The sequence below is a fragment of the Macrobrachium rosenbergii genome, chromosome 44, assembly GCF_040412425.1.
Source record: "Macrobrachium rosenbergii isolate ZJJX-2024 chromosome 44, ASM4041242v1, whole genome shotgun sequence".
NCBI classification, from domain to species: domain Eukaryota; kingdom Metazoa; phylum Arthropoda; class Malacostraca; order Decapoda; family Palaemonidae; genus Macrobrachium; species Macrobrachium rosenbergii.
This window is the reverse complement of record NC_089784.1, coordinates 40,549,533-40,570,184: the sequence shown is the minus strand read 5'-3', so window position 1 is coordinate 40,570,184 and position 20,652 is coordinate 40,549,533. Positions and strand designations below refer to the sequence as shown.

Sequence of the window (20,652 nt, the reverse complement as noted above, 5' to 3'; positions counted from 1 at the left end):
TGTTTATGAATGGCGGTAAATGTAATATACCGTGCATATCACTTAATTTTGTACAAATCAAATGGACACAAGAAACATTTTCTTATTATTTTTGCATATTTTCCATTTTATTTCGCTCATAAAGTTATCTGTATCGCAAAAATTTTCAATTTATAACTACGATATAAATTTTACCCCTCACGTTACTTTTTATAATAAAGAGAATAGGTTTCATGTAACTAGAATCCGTTCAACTATTTAAACTCGTATGTATATTTATATTATCTGTTAAAAATTTTGTACCACATTACAAAATGGTGTACAGACTTAAAAATTTACACGCATGTCCTTTTTCTGTTAAGGTAATTGAAAGATACCTCTTAAGTCACGTCTAATTTTGTCGCTTGTAAAGTAATTCACGCTGCGCACCGTTTGTTCTGACTCTACAAATCAATTAAATACTTTTCATGATTAGGGTTCAAGTGCTGCGTTTGATCTCCCATTATTTTACCAAAATGGACTTCAATTATGGTATACGCTTGAAACTGACTCAAAGGCGTTCTCTCTCTCTCTCTCTCTCTCTCTCTCTCTCTCTCTCTCTCTCTCTCTCTCTCTCTCTAATGGTCATAAAAGTGCTCGGAAATATTTTCGTCCAACTGGGGTTATTTTTGCTATTCGGAGAAGATCTTGTCAATACAGCAGCGTAGCTCCTTGCTTGTTACCCGACCCTACTTGATGATAATGGAGGTAGTGATAAGTGACGTGACAATCGTCGTATGATTAAAGCTACCTTGACAGATTTCTCGATAATGACGTCAGTTTCCTTATTTGTAGAGCTTTTGACCTGGGTCTTGTATTGACTTAACCTTCACTCAGTATAGCTTGCCATATATGAGTTTTTTTTTTCACTGTGTACGTATGATTTTCTTTTATCCACAAATATTGACCCACGAATGTCGTTTAGTGTGGAAATCGCTGAACCTTGGGAATGATCTGCCCCGGCGAGCACTCTAACATGGGACTTCGGTTTAGGTAAGACGATAAACAGTAGACTTGCGTCATTCGGATATTGCTACACACGCTCTCCCTTTCTCTGTCTCTTGTAGGAAACTATACCAGTATTAATGAATACCTGAATTCTTTATTTTTCCTTTCCTTATGGATAGAGCTGAACGCTGATACTCAAGCGGATGAATGTGATGATTTATATATATATATATATATATATATATATATATATATATATATATATATATATATATATATATATATGAATAGGCACATCTTCGCCTTTATCGCCAGTGGACAATCGTTTTTATTGCTTTTTAGGCCGAAATATATATGTAGAATCTACTTGTCACTTTTTATCAGATAAATATGTAATTGTAATAGCCACAATGCCCTCTTAACTTCTAGAGTTCTTCGCGCTTTTTTGGGGGGTACGCTTGTCACTAAAAAACCTTAAGATCCAAGTGCAAAAAATATGAAGAAATTTTGATGTCCGATAGTGGGAAATGAATCCGGGTTCCATAATCAGAACGAGTTCACGTTGCCGACCTGACCACGAGCAGGGTAAAAGACTATTTCCTCTGGTACTTACATATACCTGTCGTTTTCATATATATATATATATATATATATATATATATATATATATATATATATATATATATATATACATATATACTGAAGGCTATATGTTGCGCCCTCTGGAAGGCGTATTTACCTTTTTTTCCCCCATCCAAAAGAAATCTATTATCCCTCTTGGGAGAAGACACTTACCTATCAAAAGCTGCAACTGGCAACTCCAAGGTCTAGCAGGGAAGAAATCTTTGCACTCTCTCTCTCTCTCTCTCTCTCTCTCTCTCTCTCTCTCTCTCTCTCTCTCTCTCAACGAAGGCATCTTAATTAAATCCTGAAGATTTACCAGAAATAGAATTTATTCGTCTATTTAACATGGTACTGGTAATTAGAAGGAGTGGGTCATAAACCCGAGCTTCAAAAATAAAATAAGTAAAAATAGAATTAAATCAAACGTAGAGAATAGGAACCCCCAATGGAAAATGGGAACCAAACAGAAAACGTGAGTCCAAAATTCTTTCCAACCGTCATCACTGTGTCATTTTAAACAGTAAAAGATTATGGCATATAGTCTTTCAAAGTCTCTGTCTCCTTCACCCACATGATTACCCCTTTTCATAAAATGCTCAGTAACCCAGAGTAGTATGCCCATTGACAGGCCCTGGAGCTCGCAAGTTCGTCATTGCGAAAGAAGAAATATCTCACATAAGCATAAAAGATTCACTGAAATGGCTATAAATAAACTGGTAATAAAAAAAATTACCTAAAGGGAAAAAAATAAATGGGCACAAAAAAAAACATAACCCAGATAGCAAAAGGAAACAATTTCCATGGACCTGTAAGACCACAGTGTACAAAATATCATAAAATAGTCTTTTTATAGTCCAATACTCACTTCAGCCAACCGGAGAATCTATCTCAAAAAAAAAAAAAAAAAAGAAAAACAGAATAAAATAAAAAATAAAAAAATAAAAAAAAGCCAGGTTCCACTGCTTAAATGAGCTCTTTAACAAGGTTCGTCCCTGAGTGCCCGGTATTACATTATTTCATAGCCACGCAAAATAAGTCTAATCCTTCGGGCCAGCCCTAGGAGAGCTGTTAATCATCTCAGTGGTCTGGTAAAACTAAGGTATACTTACTTTTCCAGGGAGATACTGCGACCAAACAACGCACACACACTTTCCGGGCCGCCCCTGTAAAACTGATTTTAACCAGATTAGAAAGTCTCATCACCTGACAACGGGTACTTCTGATCACACACAGAAATATTCCTCCCATGCTCTGATTACGCCTTGTGATACTGTTCATACGAAGTGAATGTTCGACTGTTGGGGAACGAACTTCCACCCCAGTCTCTGGGCAAACAAAACAAATGATACGATCAGAAAAGCTATTTGCTAAGTATGCATCCGATGTATTAGTAACACACATCTGCATTATAGAGCAAGCACGGTCATAATCTATATATGTTGATTTCTATGTGAACACATATTAGAGCTGGAATAGACCAATCCTCACCATCGTAGCCAAATGGGCAATCATTTTTATTGCTTTTTAGGCTGAAATATATAAGTGGAATCTACTGGTCAATATTTACCAGGTACATATGTAATTGTAATAGGCACAGTGCCCTCTTCACTTCTCGAATTCTTTGCGCCTTTTTGGATATGCTTGTCACTACAAAGCTTTAAGATCCAAGTGCAAGAAATATGACGAAATTATGATGTCCGGTAGCAGGAAACAAACCTGGGTCCCAAAATCAGAACGAGGTCACGTTGCCGACCTGACCACAAGAAGGATAAAAGTCTGTTGCCTCCCATACATACATACCTACGCTGGTGAGGATGGGTCTGTTCCAGTTCTAATATATATATGTATATATATATATATATATATATATATATATATATATATATATATATATATATATATATATATATATATACATATATACATATACATATATATATATATATACACCTGAAAACAACAGGTATATGTATGTGCAAGATGAAATAGATTTTTGTCCTTCACATGGTCAGGTTGGCAATGTGACCTCATTCTGATTATGGGACCCAGGTTCATTTCCCACTACCAGACATCAAAATTTCTTCATATTTCTTGCACTTGGATCCTAAGTCTTTGTAGTGACAAGAGTATCCAAAAAGCGCGAAGAATTCGAGAAGTTAAGAGGGCATTGTGACTATTACAATTACACACACACACATACATACATACATATATATATATATATATATATATATATATATATATATATATATATATATATATATATATATAATGTATGTAAATTTGTCACTTACACTGTGACATTTTTCTATATTTGCATATATTGAGCAACAGGCATCATTTATAATCCAGTACACTATCATTTTGGAATAACTTACGCCCAAGGGATATTATAATTGATGAGTGATTCGTCGCCAGTGGATTCGAACAACTTCCTGGTTTAGAAACAACAATGCATAGTGACTGTGACCACTAAGCCACAAAGAGGTAAAATATATATATATATATATATATATATATATATATATATATATATATATATATATATATATATATATATATATATATATATATATTACTAACTGACCCTAACCTGGAGCTGCCCCCGAAAGACACTAAATATCAGTCTACATGTAGGGGGAGGGAAGATGGAAATGGGAGGGGGAGGGAGGGAGAATGGAGAGGGAGAGGGGTTTGTGCTGTCAGTCCTACTTACAGTTCTGCTTTTTTTAATGTGAAGGTTCACCCTTCGAATAGTCGTGAGTGAACTGACAGGTATTACTGTGGTGACTGTCCCTCTTATCCAAAAATTACTGTGATGAATGTCCCTTTTATCCAGATATTACTGTTCTGTCTGTCCGTTTTATCCAAGTGTTACTGTTGTGACTGTCCCTTTTATCATAGTAATTATGTGGTGACTGTCCCTTTTATCGAGGTATTACTGTACCGTGTGACTCCTTTAACCAGGTATTACTGTACTCTCTATCACCTTTAACAAGGTATTACTGTGCTGTCTGTTTCTTTTATCCACTTATTACTGTGGTGACTGTCCCTTTTATCCAAGTATTACTATGCTTTCTGTCCCCTTTAACCAGGTATTACTTTGCTGTCTGTTCCCTCAATCCAGGTATTACTGTACTATCTGTCCCTTTTATCCAGGTATGATGGTGGTGACTGTCCCTTTTATCCACTTATTACCGTGCTGTCTGTCCCCTTTTTCCAATTATTACTGTGATGACTGTCCCTTTTATCAGAAATAACTGAAATGACTGTCCCTTTTACTCAGGTATTATTGCTCTGTCAGTCTCTTTTATCCAGGTATTATTGTGGTGGCTGTTCCTTTTATCAAGGTTTTACTGTGGAGACTGTCCCTTTTATCCAGGTATTACTGTACTGTCTGACACCTTTAACCAAGTATTATTGTACTGTCTCTCACCTTTAATCAGGTATTACTGTACTGTCTGTCCCGTTTATCCAGGTATTACTGTGGTGACTGTCCTTTTTATCCGGGTATTACTATTCTGTCTGTCCCCTTTAATCAGGTATTAGTGTACTGTCTATCCCTTTACGCAGGCATTACTGTGGTGACTCGGTTCCTCGTTGGATAAATCGGTAGAGTTCTCGGCTAGCACTCTGCTAGGCCCGAGTTCGAGACTCCGGCCGGCCAATGAAGAATTAGAGGAACTTATTTATGATGATAGAAATTCATTTCTCGGTATAATGTGGTTCGGATTCCACAATAAGCTGTAGGTCCCGTTGCTAGGTGACCAATTGGTTCTTAGCCATGTAAAATAGTCTAATCCTTCGGGCCAGCCCTAGGAGAGCTATTAATCAGCTCAGTGGTCTGGTTAAACTAAGGTGTACTTTTTATTTAACTGTGATGACTGTCCCTTTTGTCCAGTTATTACTGTGGTGACTGTCCCTTTTATGCTGATATTACTGTGCTGTCTGTCCCATTTATCCAGGTATTACTGTGGTGACTGAAAAGCGTTTTCAGTAATATATTTCTTTGGCCTCGAGTACGTGAAATGTGGTATGATAAACCTGTAGAGTTTATTTGCAATGTAAGTGTCAAATGGAAGAGGGAAGGGAGATGGGGGAAGGGGAAGTGGGTACCAGTTTGAAACCTACCCTATTATCCAATTTGGGTAAAATGGTGGCTACATGACAAATTTTCTTTAGATCAATCAAGCGGTTCGGATTTATATAGCGCACAAGTATACAAACTTACACAAACTAATATACAAACATTCACTTTTATATATAAGATATATATATATATATATATATATATATATATATATATATATATATATGTGTGTGTGTGTGTGTGTGTGTGTGTGTGTGTGTGTGTGTATACACAACCGTGCCTATTTTATTTCACCTAGAATTTGGCTGATTGCGCCTGCTGAATGTAGGTGGTGGCAAAGAAGGCTGGAGATTAGTGGAGATTTGTGGAAGATAAAGTGTTAGGAAAGGTGCGAGTGGCGGAATTTCACATAGCCCGTCGCGTCATGCGGTATTGAGGGTGATGATGATGACGATTTATTTATTCATTGTATTCACTGAGGAGTATAATTGTTCACTTTATATACTTATGTATTACGCCTCTGACTTTATAGTCACTTATTTATTACTTAATTATTTATTTGCTTAGATATCCGATGGAGTCCAAGACCTGAAGGTGACGGGATCCCCACATAGCTCTGGTCGTCTCTTCCACCTGACGCCTACGCCTTCAGCCAAGATCTTCTTCAGCAGCGATCAGCTCCACAACAAGGGATACTTTCTCCTGAAGTACACCTCCTGTGAGTCTATAGTAAATCCATTGTTGCTTGGGATACCTTTAAATAATGATGAAAATCTCCTTATCAACACTAGATTGGCTAGCGGATAGAATCTTTGCACACACTTCTCAAAACATGAAGAGTTTTATTTTTTTTCTACTGTTAGCATGCGAGACTAAAGTAAGGATTCCGATCCATTTTACCTTGTCATATGATGATATAGAAATTAAAATAGGACTTGCTTTTTGTTTCGTGCCATTTTCTCATTATTATTGCGGTAATACAAATTGGAAAACTTTGGAAAAACATTGAACAATGGAGTGAGCGTCACTTGTTTTGTTTGGTAATGTTGTGTCGAGCGCGTGTTATTTCTACAAATGTCCAGCAAGTTCCAAAATTTATTCTGATTTTGAGGTAATCCTTTGAAACACCACTAACGTCAAGGGAACTTTTTCGGCCGATATTTATTAACCCTCCCAAGTCAGAGTTAATCACCCACATTCCGCTGATAGGACTGTGAACTAAATGTTTATACTCAATTTTCCTGTTCTAATGCAAATAGAAAAACGTTTGTTGATTCTCAGTGAATGAACTTAAGACTTAGTTGAATTTTTTGAAATCTGAGTTCGTTATTAATACCGTCTTTACCCACATACTTTTTTTTAACCTCCCTTGTCATTTCTATACGTCTGTTATTACCGGACGGGGGATGGAGAGGCTGCGTATTTTTCATTTCAGGCTTTCTTCTATTCATTTAAAATTTCGTCTCTATTTTTTCTGTCTTCAGTTATCATGACACAAATTATGTCATCTAAATGATATTGTGAGGTTTTGTATAGGCAGAGTTAAATGGTTTGGGTAACTCATGACCGAAGAAACGGAAAAGAGGAATGGGAAAGGAGGAAAAGAATGGTTAATCAAGAAAAAGAATAAAAGAGAAGTATGTGCGACAGATCTTCCGTCTCTTGAAGGATAAGAAATTGCAAGTATCAATGAAACCTGGGACAGAAAAAGAGCTCCGAGGGCTGGCAGCAACAGTCGCTAAGCCTTGCATTACTTGAATAACTAAAAGCCAATGAAAACTGACAGTTACTTCTTTCTGTCTGCAGTCCGAGGGGGAAGCTGCGACTTCAGCCTGTCTCCGTGTGGATGGAGAAGCGTCGATCCTCTGCAGTCTTGGTCGTTCAGAGGTGAGTTTTCCGGAAAGGAGAGAGAAGCGCATGTTCAGTGAATAGTGAACAGTTTGTGGAAGTTTTGCAAACACTCGCACACACGCATACATGCATGCATACATATATATAAACACACACACACTTATATATATATATGTGTGTGTGTATGTATGTGTGCGTAACTAAATTTATTACATGCGCATGTGTGTTGTATATAAAAGCTGTTCGTGTTTATCGTCTTATTTCATAAAAATTTCTTGGGTAGCTGATAACAGTTTTGATTTCTTTTCATTATAGTAATAACGTAAGTGTGTACACCTAATCTTGAAGTAACTAATCTTTGCTGATATTTAGATTGGAAGGGATTCGTCGAATAAAAGTGGCCGATCACCGAACACCGCCGTTTCGGGTGGGCGATTTTCATTTTGTTACGCCAACGTTTTATTCATCATCGATACCTGTGAAAATCAAAAACTTATTTTCAACACCTTCCATAGTTGTATCTATTTGGTGTTGAAATATTTATGTTATTTATTTATATACATTTATAAGGCTACGGGCTTAAGGGTCTTGGCTAAAATTCAACCATAGCGCAGCTGGACGACCGAGTCTCTTGTGAAATATGGTTCAATTTCAAAAGAAGAATTTAAACAAATCATAATAGGACGGGACATTATGCTTTACTGTATATTCTTTTTCAGTCAATAAAATTCTGACATGTTGTGATTAATAGAGTTTATGTAGCTATTTACAAGTATGATAAGCAATAGAAAGTGTAAGCCGAAGATTAGAAATTCTAAGGCAACAGATAATCACTGATTGGCTTTTCTTTTATGAAATTCAGAAGAAATAGAAAGACTTCAGACGGCATTAGCCCCTTTTTTCCTCCAGTTAAGGTCACTGTGCTAAATTTTACATGCACGCGAAGCACTGTAATTATGCTTCCTGTTTTAGTACAACAACAATAATGTCCTTTTCTCCATTAGTAACCTTTGACAAACTCTCAACAAACCATAATTCACGCATTTGATCCTTAGCATCCCCCACATATTTTCTGTAGGTTCGTGTTTGTCCCACACATTTACGTGACATGTAGTTTACCTTTGCTTTCAATCTTCCTCCACAACTGTGCTTGTCTAAAACTCTTGATCTTTTGTTTCTGTCTTTTCCACAGATACAACTGATTAATGTTGGATCAGAGGCTATTGCTCCTTTAGAATATATATAGTAGTTTTGATTTGAATCGCTAAATTAGTATATAGGATTTAAGCTTTCGATATTTCTCCCAAAACACTCGCGACAGGAGCAAGAGTCGAATATTGCTTTACAGAAAGCTAATGGAATATTTCATCTAAAGTGACTTGTAGTAGTTGCAGTAGTAAGAGTATGAGTACACTGCGTGGTAATAGTAGTGGTACTAGTATCAGTAGTACCTGCAGAGTACTTTTTTTTACATTACCACCTCCTTTAATGGGAGTAATATTGATAATATCGATTATGTAGCTAAAACGCTGACAGCTCAGTAGGTATATACAGTATATGTTGCCGCACCTGGCTTGCCCCATTCCTCTTCCCGGCACATATATTGTACATACGCCCCCGCTTTCTCAGAAATAGAAAGAAGCATTCAAAGAACCAAATTAGTCCCTAACAAAAATCAAATTGAGCCCTTTCTTGCACATGCCACTCGCTCTTTAAGTAGAGATTAATGAACTTTAATGTCTCAGAGTCAGGAACACATTAGCAAGTCAGTGTTTCGGTTTCACATGTGCCTGAGCGACTATGAGTGCCTGTGTGCACGCGCGGTTTCATGAGAATCATGAGAACTGCTCAGATCACAAGCAATTAACTGATATTTTCCAGTTCTATCATTTCTCCCGGCGCGGTCTGTTTGAGATAGAAGGGTTAACGAATTCAAGAGCTTTAGCTTCTCGTATGTCATTTCCATTGACAGTTTTTACGTATATATATATATATATATATATATATATATATATATATATATATATATATATATATATATACATATATATATATATATATATATATATATATATATATATATATATATATATATTATATATATATATATATATATATGTGTGTGTGTGTGTGTGTGTATGTGTGTATGTATGTATGTATATAATCTGTAACCGAGTTATTATCGTTGTGGTACTGAAAGTGTATCCAAATGCTTTGGGTCTCTGCTAGGACGGGAAGAAGCCTTTAAAACCTAGGTGAATGATCTACGAGGGCCGCGGTCCTCATGGGCGGGAGACCATGCCTCGTGACGTTGTCTTATTTATAACGTAATGTGCAGTCAGTGTGATCAAGTTTTAAGCATTAAAATAAGCATGATAGATATCAAGGGAATAAATGGTTCCACTGAGCGTGACAGATCATGGTGCGACCGCAACTTGATCTCCTCAGCAGGATCTAATGATTAATATTCTCCCGTTTTTTCGATCTCCTTGGCAGGATCTAATGATTCATTTTCTCCCGTTTTTTCTTACCAACAACCGTCATGCGAAGACCAATGGTATGTTCACTAAGGCTAAATCTATACCGAACATAATAAATGGTATTGACTTGAAGAGAACGAAGTTATATTCAAGGTGTGATGCAAAATAGAGGTTTATCAGGTTTAACTGTAACCATTTATTATTTTTTTTTAAGATAGTAGATGGTGCTAGCTGACACCTACAAAGCACTGTGGTTGTGATGACATTATTTCTTATGAAAGTGGCTGTAACTGGAAAATAAGTTTGGCTTCCTCCTGTACACACAGGTTTGCATGATTACTTTTTGAGTTTTCTGTAAAAGAAAGCTATTGTGCCGGCTTTATCTGTCCGTCCGCATTTTTTCTGTCCGCCCTCAGATCTTAAAAACTAATGAGGCTAGAGGGCTGGAAATTGGTATGTTGATCACCACCCTCCAATCATCAAACATACCAAATTGCAGCCCTCTAGCGTCTGTAGTTTTTATTTTATTTAAGGTTATTAAAGTTAGCCATAATCGTGCTTCTGACAACGATATAGAATAGGCCACCACCGGCCCGTAGTTAAAGTTTCATGGGCCGCGGTTCATACAGCATTATACCGAGGCCACCGAAAGATAGATCCATTTTCGGTGGCGTTGATTATACGATGGACAGAAAGCTCGATTGCGCCGAAGAAACTAAGGCGTATTTTTTACTTGTTTGATGTCGGAACCACTATCAGGTATAGCGGTTAGGCATAAAAGAGGCCAGTTTTTTTTATCCAACTAATAATATAATAATAATAATAATAATCTTTATTTCAGCCCAGGGCCATATACATGGAATATACAAAGTAGAGACAACACAGTACACAGTCTAGATACACGAGACGAAATGATATATAATAAAAATAATAATCGGCAACATCCACACAGTTGCTGAAGTAGTAGTAAAATAGCACTCATAAGAATAGCAATGACGGTAATAATATTGAGAATAATAGTAAACATATTCAAAATGATAGCAATTAAAAAACAGATTGTATACAATTAATTTCCAGCTTGGGACTTTAGGTGGTTACAGAAGTCAGGTCCAGGAGGATAAATACAAAAAGTGAAAAAAGCAATTCTCAATAATAATAATAATAATAATAATAATAATAATAATAATAATAATATAATATAATATAATAATAATAATAGCAGTTTCTGCAGATGACACTTAGTTGAAAAAAATAGAGAATAAGCATACACAGCAATTCAGGCCACCCCGCGTGAAGGAAGATAACGCCATTTATGGGACAGACGCCTCATTATCCCATCTTTCCCACATTTTAGATCTCCTTCTGGCCTCACTGCCCAGGATGCTTTGGGTAAGGGAATTGCTGCGGCTTCCCAGTCGGGTGGTCAGACTGGTAATTGTTCGTCCAACAGAGATTTGTTAATTATCCAGGCAGTTTTCTATAGACATCTGTGTGGCGGGGTGGTAGCGAGGTGTGTTGGTGAGGCGCCTCAGACTGTCGTTGTGAACAATGGTGATATATCTCATGGCTTCTCGAGTATAGTTCGTTCAAAGGAACACCCTTATATGCTGTAGCAGTACGAGCGGAAAAGCAACAGTTTCATGTCTCGGTGACAAAAGGCAAACCGCCTTGCAATCACGTTGCCAGTTACACAGAGTTTACGACGCCGCTGTTCTATGTCTGCCTTATCTTTTAGGTCGTCCGTGATAATGTGGCCCAAATACGGAAATTCATGCTCGAATTCCAGACGCTGATTTCCGAGGAAAATTTGCGGTTCTGCAATACGCTTAAGCGATCTCGGGAGCAGTGACATGCACTGGGTCTTGGTTTCGTTGCATAAGATATCAAATTCCTCTGCATATCTGCGGCAAGTGTCAATGAGTCGCTGGAGACCTTGCACTGATGAGCAAATCAGAACCATATCGTCGACGTAACAGAGGTTGTTTATTGATGTTTCCTTGATAGTGCATCCGATTGGGAGTGAGTTCAGTTTGACATTCAGAGCGTCGCGTACGTGTTAAACAGGTATGGAGAGAGAATGCCCCCTTGCCGGAGCCCATCTTGGGAGCCGAAGTTGTACGACAAAACGTTACCCCATTTGACACACAATTGCTGAGTGGAGAACCAGCAATATAAAATGACAATTAAATATAGAGGTGTGCCTATATTTTGTGCAGTTTCAGGAAGACCTGGTAGTTTACTCTGTCAAATGCTTTCTCAGGTTTGCAAGACAGGATTACAAGAGAGGCTGATGATAGATAATAGTTCAGCAATTCTTTCAGGATGTAGATGCAGGTGTCGGTTGAGTGGTTTGCTTTAAAGCCGAACTGGTTGTCAGTGGTGTGTAGCAAATGTGTATGTATCCAGCATATGATCAAGTGACTATTCTGAACGTGACTTCACAAAATTTGGTGTTACCTTTGTTCCCAACTTCTCTGGTCGCTGTGCGTTTTGTCAAAGTCAGCACCTGCACGGCTACTGTATGATACTGGTCTTGCACTGTGGAAGAAAAGCATTTCTGCAACATACAACATTTCCTGCGGCTAATATAAGCTTTTTCTTTATTTCATCTTGGCATATATCTCTTCCCTTTCATCTCTCAACTTCATTTAAGTATTACTCAGAAAACTACTTTCGCAAGCCTAACCTTCGCATCATCTTTGCTTGGAAGGTTAGACTCTTCTTCAGGTGTCGATACTGCTCACAGCGCTGCTCAATACTTCTCAATAACCTGCTCTTCTGCCCTTGATGGATCTTTTTATGGGGAAAAAAGCCGTGTAAAATCGAGAGCATAGTCGATACGTCTTCCGTTAAATCCTAAAGAAACTGATGGAAGAAAAACAATATGGCTCTTCTTTTGAGCCGAACTTACTATCTCGTTGGAAATTGCCAACGAAAGAGAAGCTCGCTTCCCGGACACGTTTTCTTCTTCTTTTTTTTTTCTACGCTGGAGAACATCGGGTTTTGGAATTTGATATATGCTTTATGAAGACTCACAACGCCGGAAAATTCTGGAAGATTTTGAATTATTAACCTTTTCATCATGATAGCACTGAGACTGCTGACTTTATTAAGAAGATAAAAAATGCTATTCCCTCTAAACCTCATGTTCTTACTAGTAGCTTTGGTTGTCACAAAGCCGCTAGTAGATCGACGCCTTTTTCAGGTTAGGTGAACAACGAAATCTAGTGTAGAGAGAATGGCAATAAAAATTTCTTTTCAGCAAAATATCTATCGCAAAAACACACACAAAACATATATATATAAATATATATATATATATATATATATATATATATATATATATATATATATATATATATATATATATATATATATATATATATATATATATATTTATATACACATGGAAAGCATTGCTGTCAACCAACATAGAACAAGGAACTGAAGGAGACATCATGCACTATTTGTCCGTTTATTATAAAATCTAACGTTTCGAGGGCGCAGCCTCATTTTCAAAACCGAAAAAAACAATTATAAAAATATAAAAAAAAGACTGAATTAAAAATTTACCCATTGAAAAATAAAAACATCAAAACCGATATTTAACAAAAAAGAATGGAAGAAACAGATTGCTCAAATAAAAGCAGAGAAGGGCAGACTCAAGACAGGTAGTGTTGTAGAGAGAGTTTGGGTCTTGAGTTTGCCCCTGTCTCTGCTTTTATTTGATGTTACCCAGTCCTTGGTTCCCCTCCTGAAAGGTAGCAATCTGTTTTTTCCATTCTTTTTGTTAAATATCGGTTTTATCATTTTTTATTTTTTAATTTGTAAATTTCTTAATTCTGAGTCTTTTTAACATTTTTATATAACATGTGTTTTTCAGTTTTGAAAATGAGGCTGCGCCCTCGAAACGTTAGATTTTATAATAAACGGACAAATAGTGCATGATGTCTCCTTCAGCTCCCTTGTTCTATGCTGGTTGACAGCAATGCTTCTCGTGTCCATGTATATAAATATGTATGTATGTATGTATGTATGTATGTATGTATGTATGTATGTATGTATGTACGCATAGTTTTGTTACTAATTCACACGTAACTCTTTTTATTAAGGCACAAATATCTCTTAAAACCTAATTTACTTTATGTTGAGAATAACTTACAACCCAAGGGAATTGTATGTGATAATTGCATCATCTATTCCCGCCACGATTCGAACAAAGATTCGAACTGCCGGGTTCGATATAGAGGCAAAACGTTGGTCTTACTAAGTTTTATATTATATATATATATATATATATATATATATATATATATATATGTGTGTGTGTGTGTGTGTGTGTGTGTGTGTGTGTGTGTGTGTATATATATATATATATATATATATATATATATATATATATATATATATATATATATATATATATATATATTAAACATAGACATATATACATATATGTATATATAGCCTATATATATGTACATAAATATGTATGTATTTATATGTTTATATATATATATATATATATATATATATATATATATATATATATATATATATATATATATATATATATATATATATATATATATATATATGTGTGTGTGTAAATATACCTGTATGGTATACATGAGTATACATGCATTTATGTGCGTGCTTTAAATATTTTTCTGTAAAAATTCCATGAGTTTTTCAGTCTTTGTGACTGCGATAATGGGTGCTTCGATGTAAGGAAAACCGAAATAAAAGACAAGAAGTGACTAGTTTACTCTTTTATCGCTCAAAACTCGTGGCGTTTTGATATCAGCTTCGATTGTCTATTGAGAACATTGCAGCTTCTGTGAATAGAAAGAGAGAGAGAGCGAGAGACATAACATCTCAGTTTTGATTTACTTGCTACAGCACCTTTGTTCCAGGTCTTGCAATTGACGGTAATTTGTATATTTTTATTGTTCGTGATTTAACCTGGTTTGTTAATGGTACCACCGTGATTAGCTGGCATGAGAAAGGTTTGCTGGTATGCGGGAGTTCATTTAATGGCTTGCAAAGTGCACTCTTGCGCTACGGAGTGCAAATCATCAATCAGTTACCTGAACTCAAGCTTACGTTCCATTAGTTTTAGACACGAAAGGTCAGAGGGGAAATGCCACTCATAACTTAGGAGGTCGAAAGAGCAAAAAGCATCCAGCTGTCCCATGATGGTGTTGTTTTCTAATGTACACTTCACAGTTATAACGACGAAAGCTAAATTTAGTAAGAGCCTAGTTTATATCTGTTTGTCTGTTTTATTATCCACTCTGTTCCACCCGAAGGAAAGAGTACATTAAAAGTCGTTACTATGATGAGTGACTAGTGTTGCAATTTTTGCCAGGTAATTCGGTGCAATTCATGAGATCATATGAAATAAATCAGACCTTTGCCAATCCTCACCGCCGTCGACTGCTTCCACACGTGCTCAGTCCAACGACAAAGTTACCGTACCAGCATACCACAACATATTTTTCTACGTACAACTGCATTGTCACGGAGCTTCGTTGTGTGTATTTGATAGCTACTGTTCCTCCTTTAGGTTTATTTAAGGCTATTTACCCATTATTATAAAAACGCTATAAGTTGACAGTGAATGAATTGATTATTATTATTATGTAGGTCAAAATACATGAAAAAAAAATAGCAACTTCACGTAATTATCGCTCGCTGTAATTGGTATCTATCTTCTGGTGTTCAACCATTTGTGTTTTCTTACACCGTCATCTTCTCAAATGTTCCCCTGTAGGTGACGCCACGTTTACCATAATTAAGCAAAACTATATCAGAATAATTTTTTTTCCGCGTAGGGAATTCTGCTGTCACCGCACCTCATGGTGAACTGTAGGCATTAAAGGGTGTTTTTCAGCGTCACCTCGGTAATTAACTGCACCTGCATTTTAGCACTTTACTTCATTCCTGCTTCCTTGCTGTTCAACCCCTCTAACTTAAATTTTTCAGCGCAGCTGTGGGGTATCGTCTCAGTTCCACCTTCAGATCCTTTTGCTCCATCTTTTTTTTATTTTTTGTCCTTTTTTTTCTTGCTCTTCAACCACTTTCTTCAACAGCCGAAATTCCCCCATTGGCTGACTTGAAAGCCTCAGTTTTATAAAACATTCAATCAACCAAGTTCATTTTTTTCGGTGAACTCAGAGATCATGAATTATTTGTTCCCCGCCTTAATTCTCTGGGTGAATTTTATATTTGTTTCTGAAATCACGATGTACGAAGCCTATATTTGCTCTAAACTTAGTGTGTGAATTCTGTTTGTCTTGGAATTCCGTGTGTAAGTTCTCTATTTCTCTCTGGATTCACGTTTCTGCACACACCTTAAGCCGGATGCAACCCAGGCTCTCAGAATGACACCTCTCTTGTTTTTCTTGTGTGTGTTTTTATGTGTGCTTTTTATAAGGGAAGGAGATGGAAAAACCCTTCCTAATCCCCGCGGATTCCTTAAGGTGGGATATGCATCGCCATTTCAGCCATCCTCAAAGCCTCCTTTGGATTAGCTGTCTCATTCCTTGGGTATTCATTTCTCTCTCTCTCTCTCTCTCTCTCTCTCTCTCTCTCTCTCTCTCTCTCTCTCTTTCCATCCAACATTATGCTCACGCATAAACTGTCAGAGTCTGTTGATGTACACACAATTTTATACATACATACACATATATAAAAATATAATTTATATATATATATATATATATATATATATATATATATATATATATATATATATATATGTGTGTGTGTGTGTGTGTGTGTGTGTGTGAATTTTCGTCTCTTATACACGTGTGACTTTTTCTGCTGAAAAGATATTAAGTAACTGATATCATTTGATACAGAATTTACTCTAACCTGGGAGTAACTTATATGCAAAGCGAATTAAAATTGATAATTACTTCTGCCCCAGCCAGGATTCGGCAGAAGCATTTGTCAGTTACAATGCTATAATGAAATCGGCATTGAGCATTATTTGTGGCTTGATATGAGTGTAAATACACACATAAAAATATTTGGAATATTGTGTTACGAACAGATGTGTCACAGAAAAGAAACTGTTGATGGTAATAGCGGAGGAAAGTTAGGACAGGCAAGTGCTAATGCGAAGTAGCATACACATTCCGGTAGGCGAGATTGCGCAAAGAAATGGATAAAATAGTATACATGGAAAGTGGCTCAAAGTCATACCAGTGAGGCTTCGTATGTGAGTGAAGGGTTATAGAGCAAATGAAAATGTGACTGGTGTCTTGTTTGTTTTTCTGTAAAGCCAATGGTTAGAATACTTCCCTTATCTTTTTCCTTCCCTGCTTCACATTAAACAGTCCTGGAAACTTTCCTTTAGTTGGCTCCATTCACAATAAAATACTGCGTGGTTTAGTTATTGAATCCGTCTTTATAAATGTAAAATCATCGGTTATGTTCCATAGTGAGTTTGGCAAACGGGCACCTGGTTTGAACGTTTTCTCCAGCGCTCCGAGAAGATCATCTGTTTTGTAGTCACACGATTGCGAGAAAGATTTTCCATAACTGCACTGTTATAAAAAGATAAATCTTGAGAGCAGTCAACTGAGCAGCGTCGTAACATAACTACTCGTTTTATCTTTTGCAACAGTTATTATGAATTGCATTAGGCCCTTTTGAAGATGAATTGCATTGGGCCCTTTTAAAGTTATGGTATGTGTGGTGTGATTCAAATTGTTCTTCATCAGTCGAAATGACAAAACTCTCAACTAGAAAAAATTAAAAATGAAAAGAATAATATAAGGAAGGCTTTAATAGAAAGCAAGTCCATAGAGTACATTTAATTCGTGCTAAGAATATTATCAATATCATATACCCATTTTTCAGCTGTAATGACACCTCAGTAAAGATCCTTAGATAAATAACTACAGTGATATAAATTACACAAAGGTCTGAATATATACCTATTTACGTAAAAATAATTCACGATGGATTAAACTGGCACATATATCTTCATAATGCATAAAAAAAGAAAGAAACAAATAACAAAATGACACATTTCAGTCATGTTACCTTTCAGAAACTTGTGTTCGCCAATCTAGATACAATGGTCAAACAGAATCATGTAAAAGCCTTAATAGGCAGTATAAAAAACGACAATCAGTTCAACTGTGTACAGGGCAAAACACTCTCTGTTGTTTTTCATTATTTCGAATAAAACATTTTTGCTAGAAAAGCATCTTTGTCATTACATAACAAAGAATGTTAATCATAAAATGTTTAAAATTTCAAAGAGATCCTGTAATAAAACTGAAGATATATAAAAAAAGGATAAAATCTTTTGAATAAAATCACATGCGTTACGTAGCAACCGCAGTGCTGACATGATCTTATATTTAATGTATAAACTGCTGGAAAATTAAAACCTGGGCCTCTCGGCAGGCTTAGTGGTTGCTTTCGTGATAAGATAAAGTTCCTGGAGAACAAACCACCAAACTACATTTCGCAGCCATGTATTTGTAGACAGAATTGTTTGAATTAAAAAGAAAAAATTTTTGACACCTTTGTCCGCAAAACAAAATTTTCTTAACATGTTGATATCGGCATAAAATTGATTCTTGTCCGAATTATGTCTTCATTATAATTCAGATCACACGTTATAATATACACCAAATACTTAAATGATTTTACAGTTTCTACCTCATTACTGCCAATTTTCTAAGGCTTGGTATCTTCGTTTTCTTTCATGTGAATATTGAAAATCATGCAATTTGTTTTTACTGGATTCAAATATATTTCTGTATTAAAACCTACATAAGCTGTATTCATCAGTTTTTGAAGACCAATTGCTGAGGGGGCAACAACACAATATCATTAGCATTTACAATCGTATTTGAACTAAAATGTCTAATCGAGAACCAGCCTTCATTTCCCATTCACATTTGAGACACAAGATCTATATTTCACAACAATTACTTGATTATCATACCAAAAGTGGATCAAGTTTTCATAGGTACCAGGAACTCCACATTGTAATCATTTTCATAAGGTGTAATCATTTTCATGTAAGGAGAGCATGATTAACGGAGTCAACTAATTTACTAATATCAACAAAACAGGCATCAACATCCGAATTACCATTATTGTAGTGCAGGGTTGTTTCCTTTGACAGTAAATGGAAAGAACTAGTGGAATGCCCAACTCGAAAACAATGCTGTCCGTAACTCAGAGATGTGTGTGTGTGTGTGTGTGTGTGTGTACGTGTGTATGCTGTGGGTGTAAGTGTGCGTGCGAGTATGCATTTATATATAATTATAAATATATTTGTAATATGATATATATATATATATATATATATATATATATATATATATATATATATATATATATATATATATATATATATATATATATATATATATATATATATATATATATTTATATACATATATAAATAATAGTTTTTCATAACTAGCAGTTAATTGACAAAATAAATCTGAAGTCTATAACTTCAATTATCTTTAACATTAATATATATATAAATATATATGTATATATATATACAGTATATATATATATATATATATATATATATATATATATATATATATATATATATATAATGTGTAATGTGTTTTTGTGTGTGTGTGTGCTGGATTGCGTATGTATAACTGCTATCACGAGAATAACAGAGTGATATAAAATTTAACAGGGTATATAACCACTTTGAAAATGAAAAAAAAACACTTTGAATCATTAATATCAGCGTTGAAAAAAATTCATTGTACCTGTAATCTTTTCATATAACAACATAAAAAAATGTGCTCAAAAGGAATTGTCCTCACTCTGCTAGTGTAACAACATTGTTTATAAAATTCCATGAATGGGCTGTGATTCATATTACTTGTCCTGATAAGAAAGGAATTGAACGTCAGAGTAAAAGACCATAAAATTTCAGTTAAAACTCGCCAAAAGAATAATGCTCCATTTTGTGCACTTAAGCTAAAAATCACATAACTTTGACTGCTTCTAAAGTAAAAATATTATGTCCAGCAATCTCTGAATCTGCATTAATACTGTACAACTAGCAAAGAATCACCAAGTGCTGTAGGTATGAGGCTGCCTTCCCTATAACTATCTAACCCCCTGACTGGGATCCCCTACAATCAACTAACTCCCAGGGCCTTAGCTCAATGATTAGATTAATAGAGTCACAGTAGATTTCAAAAGAACGTGCCCATATCGTCCTGACCACCTTAGAATTGAACATGTGTAAATAAAATAACAGATGTATCTTCCTTTCAGGGCAAAGATACCAAGATGGTCTTGGCTGTCCGAATCACTTTCGGTCATTACTAATGGATAACAAGTCTCTTGAGAATGGCTAAGGAAACAGGAAGTAGATAATTCCACATTCTAGGAATAAATTATATAGATGGCAGTTCGTGAAACATAAGGCAATGTAGGCAGTAGACAGGCAATAATTTATTAAGATTACTATCCACAATATCTGTAGAAGAGGCGGTTTGTGTTTATCGAGGTTAGTAGGAAGAATGTTTTGACAAACACAAACCGTCTGTTCAGTTACTCAAAAACGGACCAGTGGAGATCCTCCCCTATACGTCCTACAGTGAGAGTGGATGTTTCTTTATCCAC

General features: G+C 35.8%; 1 protein-coding gene across 1 annotated transcript in view; it reads left to right on the top strand.

The window, feature by feature from the left end:
• LOC136829608 (uncharacterized) overlaps positions 1-20,652 on the top strand; it is a 576,969-nt gene that overhangs the window by 268,848 nt on the left and 287,469 nt on the right. Inside the window, 2 exon segments of the mRNA XM_067088454.1 lie at positions 6,248-6,398; positions 7,487-7,567. Of these exon segments, the coding sequence (XP_066944555.1) occupies positions 6,248-6,398; positions 7,487-7,567 (232 nt within the window).